The 15,316-nt window shown below is 47.1% G+C and overlaps 1 protein-coding gene across 1 annotated transcript in view; it reads right to left on the reverse strand.

Moving 5' to 3' along the window:
• LOC108799549 (FERM domain-containing protein 6-like) overlaps window positions 1-15,316 on the reverse strand; it is a gene marked incomplete at its 3' end in the record, with an annotated part of 83,453 nt that overhangs the window by 17,717 nt on the left and 50,420 nt on the right. Inside the window, exon 5 of the mRNA XM_018571423.1 lies at window positions 9,420-9,575. Coding sequence (XP_018426925.1) covers window positions 9,420-9,575 — 156 coding nt within the window. The remainder of the gene's footprint in view (window positions 1-9,419; window positions 9,576-15,316) is intronic.

Raw genomic sequence — 15,316 nt, forward strand, 5'->3', positions numbered from 1 at the left:
GAGAGATGGTCAAGGTGAATGGAAGAAAACAGCTTGGACAGAAAAGAGCCCCCGAGCTGCAAAACAACCTTGTTCTTGTGTAGCATAAGAAAGGGCTCTTTACAGATTAAGGCTGTTCGTCTCATAGAAGTGATTGTAAAGAGAAGGGAAAGGATAGACAGAGGAATATCCACAACAGGTTTGAAGGGCAGTCTTGGAAAAGCCAAACAGAACCAGGTTAATATCCCACAGTTTTACTGGCATACAGGAGGACCAATGTCAGCAACACCCTGTATGAAGGCTTTCACCAAAGGCATAAAATGCAAGACTGGATTCACCCCACAAATTGATTTCCAAGCCTTCAAGACCCTACAGATAACCAAATACAATAGGACCCAATCCTTCAGGAACTGGGCTTCAACAGCAAAAGCATTTAAAGCCTGTGTCTGAGAAGCATGGTAGTAATCTGGTCTTGGTACAGAAAATCTGGAGGATCTGGGAGGACTCAGAGAGTCTGCGAGGAGTCTGACTAGGTCCAAGCACCACGTTCTCTTGGGCCAGTTCAGTGCGACGTGGATTACTGGAATTCCCCCATCTCGACCCTGTGGGGTTGGTGAGAAAGGTGCTTTAGAGGGGGAAAAGCATGGATCAGGTTGAACTGATCTCATGGAGTTACCCACTGTGAAGGCTAGAGATTCCCTGGGTCTGCATACAAATCTGTTCATATTGTTGTTGAACCTGAAGCCAGAAGGTATTTGTATGGTGTCCCCCACCTGCAACAGAGCTCAAAACCCCTCTGGGTGAAGAAACTATTCTCTACAGTGTAGACATTGATTACTTCTGGTGCCCCCATGGTGGCTGATGCTAGCCATTGCTGTGGCATTTTCCGACTGAATTCTGGTCGAGTGGTCAGCGTTAAACAGACAACTGAATTATTTTTAGTTCCAGAACTTTCTCTGATGACCAAGTCCACTGCACTTAGAGGATACCCTGGACTCCTTCCCTGCCTGCCAGGTTGGCATGCATCATAAGCACCTTCCAGACCATCGGGAGAAAGGACTTCTCCAATTCCACCCAAACCAGGTCCTTTGTAGAAGACAAACCTGGTCCTGTGTATAGGACTATCCAGAGACTGGGCCCACTTGTCCCATCCTGCCAGAATGCTGAGTGGCAACCGTCTGGAGTAAAACTGTGCAAATGAGGCTGCCTTGAAGGAGGGCTGTGCAGAGTCTCACCATGGCTGTGGGGACGGGTGCGGGACTCCCCAGTGCTGTGCCAGGTCTTACCATGGCTGTGTGAGCGGGTAGAAGACGTTTGGGCGGCTGGAGCAGTAAACAGACGCAGCAAGGTCCCTATAAGGCTGCCGTGAGGTCCCCAGCAAGCGCAGGACCTTATGGCAGTCGCTTGTGTTTAAAGATTTAAACTATGTGATAGCAATAACTAAGTGTAAAAATAAATAAATAGATCACATATAAAGAATTGTAAAAAACAAAAATGTTTAAGTCCCCCACCCCCACGTTTACGCAAATGCAAACATAAATACGCGTGCAAAAACGACAATTGCTCTACACGTTACATATCGCCGCGAACATCGGAGTGAGAGCAATAATTTTAGGGCCATCAATCACTGATAACACTAAACTGATGGGCAGTAAAAGCTTGTATGGCCAATTTTGGGTATTGTAGTTTGAGGTTTCGCGGGCAATTTTAACCACCTTACGTCCATGGGCGTTTGTGAACGGCCGGACGGGAGTCTGCTAGGAGCGGGAGGGCGTCCTGCCCCTCCCCCCTCCCGTGTGTGGCACTCAGCGCGCACACGAGAGGGAAAACTATGAGCATGTAAACAGCCAGCGATCAAGCGACGCCCGATTGCTTGCAGGAGCTGCGGTGTGCGGCCTCCCCCCCCGTACCTATGTCCCGCTGTCTCCTCATCGCCGCTGCCATGATCCGATGTGGCCGGTGCGGATCAAAGGGAGATCATTACTCGATTTCCCTTTGATCTCTCTTCCTGTCCCCGAATGCAGGAAGTGATGTATATCACATCACTTCCTGCATTCAGTGTCACTCTCCGGTGCAGATCACCGGAGAGATGCTGATGAAGCAGATCTCTGCTTCATCAGCTTCTGTGGGGGTCCCTAGGTGACATCAGAGGTCTTGGAGACCCCTGATGTCTCCATAAAGAGGACCTGTTTGGTGAACTGGCTATTACATAGAGGATTTCTGAATCCCCTATGTTATAGCAATAAAGTTGTCTAAAAAAAGTAAAAAATAAATAAAATTACAGCATTAAAAAAAATAAAGAAGCTAAAAAAAATTAAAAAAAATAACACAAACATTTTTTTAAAGTCCCCCGCCCCCCCACATACACACGCACACATGCGTCGGGTGCGCCTATGTACGAAAACGACGATTGCTCCCATTATGCAGCACATGTTACATATCGCCGCGAACGTCGGAGTAAGAGCAATAATTTTAGGGCCATCAATCACTGATAACACTAAACTGATGAGCGGTAAAAACGTTTAAAGTGTCGCCTATGGCCAATTTTGGTTGATTAAATACCACCAAAAGAAAGCTCTATCTGTCCCAAAAAAAATGGTATAAAATTCGTATCAGTACAGCATTGCATGACGGAATAAACGTCAGTCAAAGTAACGCAGTGCTGAACACTGAAAAATGGCGTGGCCAGGAAGGGGGTGAAACACCCCGGTCTTCAAGTGGTTAAGGCTTGGCATGTTTGATGTCCATTTACCCGATGTGACCCCGTATTTGATATTTTATCAAAAAATTCTGTATTAATAAATGTTTCATAATTTAATATAGGGGAAACAGTTTAAAAATATTTAAGATAATTTTTTCTTAACATAGTAAAAAATAAAAAACTACAGTGTGATTAAATGCCAGCAAAAGAAAGCTCTATCTGTCCAAAAAAATGGTATAAAATTCATTTCAGTACAGCTTTGCATGACGGAATAAATGTCAAAGTAGCGCAGCGGTAAATACTGAAAAATGGCCTGGACAGGAAGGGGGTTTACCACCCCAGACTTCAAGTGGTTAATGGAGATGTGATGTCACTGCTGGGGCAGGATCTTTTTTTCCCTGTAATAGCAAATAGCATAATTTTTTTTCTCATCGCTGGATCAACTTGCGGATGCAAGGATTGTTTTTATTGCCTTTTGGTTAAACTCGATGGAAATTTTTTTTTTTTTTTAAATCTAACGATCTAAACTAATTTCCAGAGGCAGACTTGCAACAAGTTTTAAACCCACAAATATGCGCAGTTATGTGATACAAATATGTAAATAATATGATTAGTGACTGTGCTATACATTTACTTTTTTCAAACATGGTCACAGAAACAATTATAATCCCGGAGGGATCCAAACTGACAAATCTCCCATACCCCCCAAACAGATGTACTTTCTTTTGAAGTCTCTGTACAACCAATCATTTGCATTTACTATAATTAATTGTTACTGTGTAATGCAGGGTATGCAAGTTATTACATTTTCTAGAACAATTTCTAGAGTCTTGTATAGTAGTAAACAAACGCATATCAATTGTCAAAAAAGAGAAGACACCTCTGCAGTGGCGTAACCAGAGTTCTGGGCGCCCGGGGCAGAAATTTTTTTCCGCCCCACTGTTTATATAGACATTCATCTGGAACAGGTTTGAGCTGTCTGCCGCTGTGTATACATCCTTATTAAGCATATTCCCTGTTAACATAGTACTGCAAATGCTATCTGCATAATAGAATTATGGCCCCAGTGAGGTTTAAGTTTTCTAAACAATTAGGTGGTGCCTCCGGATGCAGAACCATCACAGATCCCGAAAAGTTATTGCAGTTTGCACTGACTATTTGTTTAACCACTTGCAGTCTGCCCATTCTGGCTCATTCCAACAGGTGGATGTGCCTGTACATTAATTTTCTTTCTGCAGGCGCGCGCAGATTCCCGCTGGGAATGTAAACAGCTGGTAGCATCTGTCACATACAAGCCGTTGGCCGATCGATTGTATGACACTATAAAACATGGGCCCAATTATCCCAGGCTCCGCTGTCACCCCTGCGGGTCTGGGACCGGCACAGAGGGTACTAGCAGTGAGAACGGAGGAGAGATCAGCATTCTCCCACTGTTGATCTCTCCTCCTCTCTCTTTAAAAGGAGAAAGCGATGTGTATGACATCACTTCCGTCTTTAGATTTCATTTCTGTGGCTGCTAAAACAAGAGAAGAGATCTGGTAAAGCAGATCTCTGCTTCATCAGCTTTTTTGGGGGTCCCAGGGTGACATTAGGGGTCTTAGAGACCCCTGAAGTCTCCATAAAGAGGGCATGTCACTGTATATTTGTTATAACATAGGGAGCTTATTAGCCCCCTATGTAATAGCAATAAAGTTAAGTGTAAAAGAAAAAAAAAAGTTAAAAAAATAATAAAGACTCATTAAAAAATAAAAATAAAAAAACACCCAGCCCAAAATATGTCACACCATTCTCAGTGCGTTCCAGCTGGATCGCATTCGGCCCTGCTCACTTTTTGGGGGGGCGAGAGGGTGGTGCATTGAACTCAATGGCACTGCAGCCATGCCCTCCGGCCGCAATGCGATCAGCTGCACAAGAATGTGTGGCACATCAGTGCCTGCGTTCTGGTCCAGTGCAGAAAAAGTAGTGCACGCAAAGTGAGCCGGCCGGAATGCAATCCAGTGTGTTCCGTCCACAATCAGGCTGGAACGAACTGAGGCTGGTGTGAACTAGCCCTAATAGTTTGATCTGGAAACCTGTTTAATTGCATGTTATAGTGTAAAAAAACTGTGGAAGTGGTGGGGTAACCTAGGTACATATAATGGACCTCAAGTGCACTTCCAGAAGGCTCCACAATAGCTTACTTTTTATAAGCTATGTTTATTGGAAGGGCATAAATAACATCTAAAAGTATTCCAACTTTTTTTTAGGACAATCAAGTGCCATTCTAACATGCTTTTGAGTGTTGTCCCCCAAGCAACTTCCCTGATTGGAGATAAAATATGTGACAAAATCTGGATGTTTACATTTAGTAGTGCGCTAAAGTTCTTCTACGGTAGCCCCTGGCTGCCATAGAGTAGAAAGACTTCTAAGCACAAGTGAAGGGTCAAACAACATTTCAATAAAGCCCAGCTGAAGTTTCCATTAAAAAAAATAACTCAGGATTCAGCCAGACAGTAACTTGACTAAGGTCTTCTATTTGTTTGACTGGTGTGAAAGCTGCTACAGGGAGAAAATCAGCCTATCCCCTGGTATTCAGCTGCATATAAAATACACTGCTCTCTGCGTGGATGGGCGGGGCGCAGGACTGAGGGGGGGCACCATCACCGACCCCCGCTAAACGAAGCCCCTGGCCGCAGATGCAGTGGCTCCCTCTCTCTGCCACATGCACCCGGCTCTGTCATCGGGCGGCCAAGTCCCAGCATGCCCTCATTGCCCCTGTACAACAACCAGATATTGCCGTTCACTGGGTGATATGTGTGTGTGTGGGGGGGGGGTGTACAGGGACAATGATGGCATGCTTGGACTTGTAGTTCCTTAGCTGATATATATGTGTGGGGTACAGTTCCAGTGGATGTTTATATAATATGGGGGAGGGGAATTTTCGGCCCCGGGCGCCCACTTGTCCAAAATGCTGCTTGTTAGTCATAAGTGCAGCTCTGAAATCACCAATGAGCATGAATGTATTAAATAACACAAGAAACTTGCAAAAAAAAAAAAAGGCACAAAACTGATGCGTCTGTGGTAAGCTTAAAAAGGTAGGTTGTTGTCACAGGAGAATGGAAACTGAAGCTACCCAAAAGCGTTACAATATTGCAGAAAAAAGCTGTGCCCACTCTCAAAATGAAGCTGAATTCCAGGCAGATATCAATGTAGCTCTGTAAAACATTCTGTAAGTACCTTATGTAAGTACCAGAATCAGCTTCTTGTAAATCTCTATTCAGTAGAGCTAGGATAGGGAGAAACAGTACAAAAACTAGTTAGTTTGTTATAGTGCTTATATGCAGGGGCTGACTGGCAACATTTAGCCCAGGGGACAAGTACAATCCAGAGGCCCATGGTGCAGCAACCTGGCCCCCCTCCCACTCTGCCTCTTCCCCACCTTCTCCCCGCCCCTGTCTGCCACTTTTGCCATCCATGTAACGGTAGTGTGAATGGTCGGGTGATGCGAGGACTCTTAGTAAGTCCATGAAAGGGACGACTGGCTGGGGGATGGTGCTCTCCTCTCACTGGGCTCCCTACATGGTTCTGGCCTTACTCCGCTCCATGTCCGGTACTTAGGCACTCTCGCTCACTGTAGACTGTTGCTGGCTGTCCATGCTTCTGGGCTGTGTGCAGTGGGAGGTTAGTGGGAGGGGCTGGTTAGTGTCAAAGTCAGTGTTCTATAATTTTTCTCGACTGAGTGTCACTTCCAGTGGGGCCGAGTCAGCTGTTTTCATTACCCCCTTTCTTCATGACATGCGCACCTGGAAGTGACACGGCAGAGAAATTTATTGGTTGAGGAACATTGAAGCACACTGGTAGTGGAGGGATGCCTCGTCAGTGTCGTGCGCGTGTACGACTGCTGCGACCCTGGTAGTTCTGCCACTAACTCCAAGCTGTAGAGGGACTACAAATCTCAGCACATTATACAACAATGTAGAATAATACCACCAGCTATAGAGGACTATAAATCTCAGAAATACATTGTACAGCATTGCAGAATGGCATTGGCTATAGAGAACTACAATTCCAAGCAATACATTACACAATGCAGAATACCATCAGGTACAGAGGACTATAAATTCCAGCAATAATGACTACCAACAACTATAGAGAACTACAATTTCCAGCCATACCATTATATAGCAATGCAGAACAGCATCAGCTATAGAGGACTACAAATCCCAGGAATACATATTACAGCAATGCAGCATAATATGAAGCTACATACTCTGTTGCTCTGGGTTCGCTGCCTGATGTCTCCAGGGTCTCAGGAGGGTTGTGCGGGCTCTCACCAGGGGTCCAGAGTTTCAAGGGTGAGTCTGTGTGCAGCAGAGGCGGCTCCCTAATTAGGCTCTCAGGTGGCCAATGCGGACTGTCAGGTGGTAATTGCGGGCTCTCTGCTGGTCAGTGCGGGATCTGTGATGGCCAGTGCGGCTCCCTAATAATTAGTGGTGGCTCTCTGGTAGCTCGCCAGGTGAGTAGTGGGGCTCCACTGTGGCCAGAGGGGGCTCCTTGGTGGTTAGTGGGGGATCCCTGGTGTAGGGTGACCCTTCATCTAGAGCTGCAGCTAACGATTATTTTCAAAATCGCTTAGTCGAATATTAGGTTCGATTAACCGGTTAATCGTGATTTTAAAAAAAATGGCTCTGGTGATGGACTACTAGTTTGTATTGCGATTGTAGTCCATCACAGGAGCAAGCTTGGAGCGGTGGAAGAAAAAAGTGTGGTGTGCAATATAGTGAAATGGAAAGTGTAAAATTATACAGCAATTAATGCAGAATGGCGCCGACTATAGAGGACTACAAATCCTAGTAATAGTACATTATACAGCGCAATGCAGAATACCACCAGCTATAGAGGAATACAACAAATCCCAGCAATAGTACATTATAGCTGGCGGTATTCTGCATTGCGCTGTATTATGTACGATTGCTGGGTTTTGTAGTACTCTATACAGCACAATGCAGAATACCACCAGCTATAGAAGAATACAACAAATCCCAGCAATATATTATACATACAGGGTATAATGTATTGCTGGGATTTGTATTCCTCTATAGCTGATGGTACGTTGCTCTGTATAATATACAGTACAGCACAATGTACCATCAGCTACAGAGAAATACAAATCCCACTACCCCAGCAATACATTATAGAGCACCATGTGGGGGGTGAAGTGCAGGCTTACCTGAGCAGTCTTCCATCAACTTGCTTCTGAGATTGGGCCTGTCTGTTGGCAGCTGTCATCCCCTCACGCCTGCTCCTCCTTACTTCTTCTCCCCACGTCCCTGTGCCGATCGTGGATGTGGGCGGGCGGTGGGTGTAAGGCGGGGAGGAGGTGAGGCGTGTGGCGTGGATGCGGGCGGGTCTGGCAGCGGCAAGCGTGAGGCAGGGAGGAGGTGTGGCGTGTGGAGCATGGATGCGAGCGGGTCTGGCAGCGGCAACCGTGAGGCGGGGAGGAGGTGTGGCGAGTGGAGCATGGATGTGGGCGGGTTGGTTTGGCAGCGTCAAGCGTGAGGAGGTGCGGCACGCGGTGTGTGTGGAGCCGTGAACAGGGTCAACTAATCGAAAGCCGATTAATCAATTGAAAATATTTACAACTTTTTCAGTCAGTCATCGATTATAATCGACTTAGTGGATTCGTTGTTGCAGCCCTACATTAATCCTAATCCCGATTTCTGGGGACAGTCCCCGGATTGAGGAGACCATCCCCTTACAAATTATGTCCCAGGAACATAAAATAAAACTTGGATCCACCGACAAGCGCAGCCTCCCGTCTCCCACGCTGTCAGAAGCTGCATACAGCGTGTGCTGGTTACTACTTAAACCGGCGCGCGCTGTGTGCAGTTTCTGAGAAGATATGCTATTAGCGTAGTGAGGAAGCCGGCTGTGCATTTTACATAGGTCCCGATATGCTAACAGCTTCTGACAGCGTGGGAGACGGGAGGCTGCGCTTGTTGGTGGATCCAAAAAAAGTTTATTTTAAAAATTGTGTCACCTTACCTTAGCCTGGTGGTCAGTGGGGACTCCATTGACCCTGGTTGTGGGGGGGGGGGGTCTGCCTCCTCTCTGCCACCTGCACCAGGCCGGCCTGCCCACCCGCATCAGATGTGGCTCTGTAATTGGCAGCCGCTCGCTCCACAAGGGGGTCCTCGGGAGGCCCCAGCGGACGGCCCTCTAACATGCCTGATTAGAGGGCAGCGTCTGCCTGATCCAGCCAGCCCGGATCGCATACCGAGGCAGGCCGTCCGGGTGCAGGTGGCAGAGGGAGGGAGCCACTGCACCTGCGGCTTCATTTACCAGGGGTCGGTGACGGGTCCCCTGACGGCCGCGGGCAAGGGCCGTTTTTAAAGGCATTAGAGAGGCCCGGGGAACAATTGCCACCCTGCCCCCCAGCCCAGTCCGCCCCTGCTTATATGCTAACAAAGAACGTGCTGAAGAGAGGGTGGAGTGGCCGAGAGATAAGCTCATTAGTGTGCAGATATCTCTCTCCTGAGAACATTACTTAAATTAAGTCTCCTTTCCTGAATGAACAAAAATACAAATCCTTTGGCAGGTAAAAACAGCTCCCATAAATTAATTGCACCTATGTATTTAGCTATTTGCCTGGAGTTCAGGTTTACCTGTTCATAAACAGACATACTCTATGTTTGTAAGCAACACATTACGTTTTTTTATACAGCAATACATATAAAATACTATAATTTTGTCCCCTTACCTTTAGTAGTCTGTAATAATGAACAGGTACATCTTCCAGCACACAGGACTCTCTAATGAAATTTAGCACAGCTTCCTTTACAGACATTCCTTGAAGTTCCTTGTGCACCTCAGGAGCATGCTTCAATATATAACCAGTCCCTCTTTTTGCAATTATCTGTGAAAAATGTCAAACAGAGTATATTTAATCGTTCTCTATTTGCAGAATAAGATATATCTCATGCAAATTCTAACCATGATGTTGGATTTTGCTACACATTGATTTTGTTTTTAAGCACTTGAGTGGTAATTTGTCTAAACACCTTTCTAAAATGGTGCTGGGACTAGAGATGTAAAATTTCTGGAAATTTTGAAGCCATGAAAAATATACTTTTTTTTCACTGTTTTTTTTCTTTAAAAAAATGGAAATTTTTAGGAAAAATTGAAAACAATTCAGTGTGGAGTCATTTTACAAATTGAAAGTCTTTTGTTACACTAGGAACGTGAAATGCAGTGTATATAAAAGTATTATGCTTGAAATAAAAGTACAGCTTATTCAGTAAATAAACTAAACTTGCTTTTTAAAATTTTATTTTAGATTTGCAAATTGCTGCTTTGCTCTCAGCAGAAGTTGCAGTGTGGAAATGTTTCCAAACTCTAGATGTTGGTCTCACCATTTTACTGAGAGGAGGAAAAAAAAACAAAAACTATTTACTGACCAACTATGGGTAAAACATTATACTGTGATGGTGTAGAACATTATTTAAATGTTATAAAGATAAACTAATCTGTCAGACAAATGTACCCTCTTATCTGTCAAGGCCTAAAAGGACAGAAACTATCATCTACCATCATACCAACAGTCACCTAACTGTAGGAAGTACAAGATAGAGCCCATAAGATAACTAAACTGGAGCCTTTTCTCTGCAGTGCCCCTAGTGGCAGAAATGTATTTTTCTTTTTAAGTTTGAGAACTGCATTGAGAAGTACAGTGTTAATTGCATTGTATTCCAGGATGTGCTTGTCTTAAAGGTGAGAGAATGTGCAATAATTTAAGACTTTACATAATGTCCCAGAAATCTTTCATTATGGTCTTCATGTTATATAGTTTGGTTTAATCTGATTTTATTAAAGTGTTTCAATTTTCATTACAAATCACAATAGACATGTTTACATAGGTAATATCCACACAAACAAAACAATAACAAACAAATAGGGAAATAGAGGCAAAGAGGGTTACACCCCTCGGGGGTACACCGTATACCAAAGTAACATATAAAGTGACAAACTCAGACCCTAGACTAGGTCCATGGTCCTATATGTAGAAACAAGCAGCGTGTATGTACAATGGTAAATGGTAATAGCTGTGTATAGTAAGTCTGCTATCATAGTGTTATACACATGTTTGCCTGCCTAAGAGCTCTAGGGATACCATTGTAGGACCACATATGCATTCGTCCATCATAGTGAGAGTCTGAGATTGAGGCTAGGAGATATCAAGACATTGGGTTCGGGTGCAAACTGAAGCATGAAATTAACCTGGTTAGAACCCCTAGCGAAAGAAGAGGAGAGAGAGAATGAAAGCAGCAGGGTGAGGTGAGTGGATTAGTCAGAGAAGAAGCATGAAAAAGAAATACAGAGAAATTAAAGAAAAAGGAAAGGAGGGGGGAGGAGGGTAAGGGCGAAGAGGATGAGTCAAAGAAGGATTCGGTCCCTGCCATAGATTCCCTCCACCTCAGTACACCAGGGAATCCAACAGAGACAGCCTCCGTAAAGGCAGCAGATTCTCTGAATGAGATCCAGACAGACCAGACGTGTACATATCCAGGGCCAGTTCCTTGCTCCTCTGCCAAGAGGCCCTCCAGGTCGGCTATGCGGTCCATCTCCATGGCCCAATCAACCAGAGTGGGGACCACCTGCGTTCGCCAGTGTCGTGGGATGACCGTCCTAGCAGCTGTGAGAAAGTGTCGCAGGAGGCCTCACTTTGCCGCTTTCAGGGAGCCAGGATGCATCGAGAGCAGCAGTATCTTAGGGTCATTATCTATTGCAGTACCTGTCACCTTAAGGTAGGTCACCTTAAGGTAGAACCCCAAAATCCCCTGCCAGAACTCCTGAAGCGTAGGACAACTCCACCAAATGTGTGTCATATGACCCAGAGATTCTTTACAGTGCCAACATACATTAGCGGTAGCCGGGTACATACGGTGGAGGACTGCCAGGCACCTGTACCATCTGGTTAGGATTTTTACTGGCAATTGAGAGGGAGTGCATGAGAACAAACGATTGCTCCCATTCCGCCTCCGTCACGGAAACCCCCAGCTCTGGTTCCCACACCTTTGTGTTGGCTGGAAGAGTGGGGGAAGCGGAAGCCGAGAGGATTGAATAAATGAGGGATACCGAGTGTGTCTGGGGCATAGTGGCCAAAAGTAAAGAGTCGAAAGCTGTGGGGTCTGCAGAGAAGCATTCTGTCGTGGGGAAGGAGGCGACAAAGGAGCGAAATTGCCCCTCTGCCAGCCAAGTTCCCCTAGGAATGGCCAGAACACTCAACCGTGTGTTGGGCCTTCAGGGCAGAGGCCAGGAGACGGTGGGTGGCTCTATCCCAGCGACCCATCGTGGTCTCAGCCAATGCTGGGGGGAAAGCCAGGTTGCCAAAGAGTGGAGTCATCGGGCCCAGATAAGAGGAAATGCCCAGGCGAGCGATATATTGATCCCACAGTTTGAGAGTGTGCGAGGTCAGAAGAGGGAAAGTGGTGGGCTTGGCCCTTGAGTTAGGTGGTATCCAGGGCAGGGCTTGTAGGTCAGCAGCTGCAAGGGTTCCCTCCAGGCTGACCCATTGTTTGTCTCCAGCTCGATGGAACCAGTCTACAATGCGGACCAGCACCGGAGCTCTTTCCAGCGTGCTGGCTCCCCCTCATCACTTTGGTAGGGTCAGAGTTTTGTAGCAGAGTCTGGGGCGGGAAGGTCCCAATACAAATTTCGTGAAGGTCTGTTGGATGTCTCTCAGGTACTCAGTAGGGAGGGCAATAGGCAGCGTCTGGAATAAGTATAGAAATTTAGGGACAATGTCCCATCTTGGACACATTTATCTGGCCTGGCCAGGATAAGGAGTTTACGGTTGTAGGAAGTCAGGTCCCTAGTTACTCCCACAAGCAAGGGGCGAAAGTTCAAGGAGTACAGGTCAGCCTAAATATTTCAATGAAGCGGGGCACACTCGGAAGGAGAAGTTGCTGGTGAGGAGGTGAAGGTCTGCGTCCCCCAGAGAGAACTTAAGGAGCTCAGATTTAGAAATGTAGACCCGGAAGTTACTCAGAGCGCCAAATCGCTCGAATTCCTTTAGGATCGTGGGCATAGTAATATGAGGCTGGGTCACATAGAGCAGCAGGTCATCGGCAAATAAAACAAGTTTTGAACTGTGGGGGCCCACTGATATGCCCGGGAATGTCGGATTCTGACGGAGTGCAACTGCCAAATGCTCCATAGTGAACACGTATAGAAGGGGAGATGATGGACAGCCCTGCCGAGTGCCATTTGTGATCTGAAAGCTAGGATAGAGAGTGTGCCGTTGACACGAACCCGGGCCGACGGGCGGGAGGGCCAGGAGGGTCAGCATATTGGAGTGCAAACCCAGTTGCGTCAAGGAATGTTTAAGGAAGGTCCAGTCTAGACGATCAAACGCTTTATCGGCTTCAACAGAGAAGAGGCCTAGAGTGGTGTCGCACGATTGGGCATAATGCATCAGGAGTAAGGTCCGAATAGTATTGTCCCGGGCCACCCTGACCTGGACAAACCCCACCTGGTCAGGGTGGATCACTCCCGGCAGAAGGGGCTGCAGCCGGGTAGCAATCATTTTGGCAAACAATTCCACATAAACATTGATTAAGGAGATCGGTCTATAGTTCGTACAAAGAGTATGATCTTTATGCGGTTTAGGGATCAATGTGATGCGAGCCTCCAAAGCCTGTCGTGGGAACGACGCTGCCTGAGTCACGGAATGGAAGACCCGAAGCAGGAAGGGGATAAGTGAGTCCTTAAACTGTTTATAGAAGCGCACCGTAAAGCCGTCGGGGCCGGGAGACTTGCCCGCAGGTGCGGACTTGAGGGCCGTGAGTAACTCATGTATGGTGAAAGGCGACTCCAACGCCTCTGCATCCGGGTCCGTCAGCACAGGGAGGGCAGTGTCATGCACATAGGTGAACACCTTTGCATCATGGTCTGAGGACTCCTCCTCTGGTCTCGGGGGATTATACGGTGAGCTGTAGAACTCCGTGAACGCACCCCGGATATCAGTAGGGGAATGCATTAGGATGTCCTCCCGGGAACGGACATGGGGGATGTAGGTGTGTACAGCTCTTGGATGTAGCAGCCTCGACAGAGCTTTCCCACACTTATTACGCGTCTCGTACCCCCTGGTTTCAACTTTAGCCCAGTATGTACGTGTCGCCAGGTCAAGGAGGCTGAGTAGGCGCATGCGAGTCTGGGAGGTGCGGAGCAGAAGCTCCAGAGAGGGAAATCTCTTGCGTTGGGTCTCCAAGTCTGTGAGGTGTTGGATGGCCTCCCGGATTTTCCTAGACCTTTCCCTCTTCAATCTGGAGCCCTGCTGGATCAGAACCCCCTGCAGGACTGCCTTCAGCACCTCCCACTGAAGAGGGAGAGGGGGTGAGTCAGACGTACGGACGGCTAGAAATTGGGTAATACCCTCCCGGAGAGCGGAGACACAGCTTTGATCCGACAGCGAGGATTCATTCAATCTCCATGGCCACTCCCGAGTTGGGGCCAGCGGGACCTGCAGGGACAGGGTGACCGCAGCATGGTCCGACCATATCATGGGACCAATGTCGCATGAAGTAACCCAGTCCAACAAGGGATGAGAGACGTAGAAATAGTCAATACTAATAATGGAGTGATGGGGCGTGGAAAAATGTGTGGAGTTCCGCATTTAAGGGTATATAACTCTCCAGGTGTCTACTAAGCAGAGGCACGAGAGCTGTTTCCGGATCTTTTCGGATTTTGGCAAAGGAAAGGGCAGAGCGGCCAGTGGACGAGTCCATGCCAGGTTCCAGGGTCAGGTTAAAGTGCCCCCCACAAGCAACTGTCCCTTCACATATTGCTCCAGCTCTCTGAAGAGCCTGAGAGTGCGGAGGCAGCCTGGTTCGTATTAGGGAGGTAGAAATTTGCCACAGTGTAGGTCTGACCCCAGAGCGATATCTTGAGCCACTGATACCGACCAAACTCGTGCGCCCTATGGTCCAGGACCACAGCCAGGAGGGACTTGTGGATGGCGATAGAGACCCCCCGCAAATTTTGGATGGCGTTGGTACTGTGGTACCAAGAGGTGAAATACCTATTGGCACAGGAGGGAGCATGGCCAGTCTGGAAATGTGTCTCCTGAAACAGGGCGATGTGCACCTGGGTAAAGGATTTGCCCCCTTTTGGATGGGATATTAAGAGCCCTGGCATTATAAGTGCAGAGGCGTAGTTCCGACGGGGTGACTATAGGTGGGGCCAATAGAAGACCAGGGCAGTGGTCAGGGATAGAGGGAATAGGGCCCTAGGGGGTAGAGATACTGAGAGGGCTAAGCAATGGACTATAAGTGGGTAGAAAGAAAGAAAAGCGGGAGTAAAACCAGAGGGTAAGTTAAAGAAGGAAGGGGGTCAGAGGAGGAAAAGTAGTAAAGAGAGCACAGATGTGGGATAGACAAAATCTAAAAAAACTAAAATGGGTGGCCTACGCCGATACGGAGAGAACAAACTTCTAGTCAAAGCTAGATTACAACGGTCTCCATGGGAGACGTGATGCCTATGCGGGGAGAAGTGGTTGAGGATGAAGGCGCGAGGTTTTGTACAATTGTGTACACCACATTGAGAACTGTACCCAGTCCTGACATTCAATTAAACCCAGCAGAACAGTGACTCCCTCCC

The sequence above is a fragment of the Nanorana parkeri genome, unplaced genomic scaffold (assembly GCF_000935625.1).
Source record: "Nanorana parkeri isolate BGI_ZX_2015 unplaced genomic scaffold, ASM93562v1 scaffold1753, whole genome shotgun sequence".
NCBI classification, from domain to species: domain Eukaryota; kingdom Metazoa; phylum Chordata; class Amphibia; order Anura; family Dicroglossidae; genus Nanorana; species Nanorana parkeri.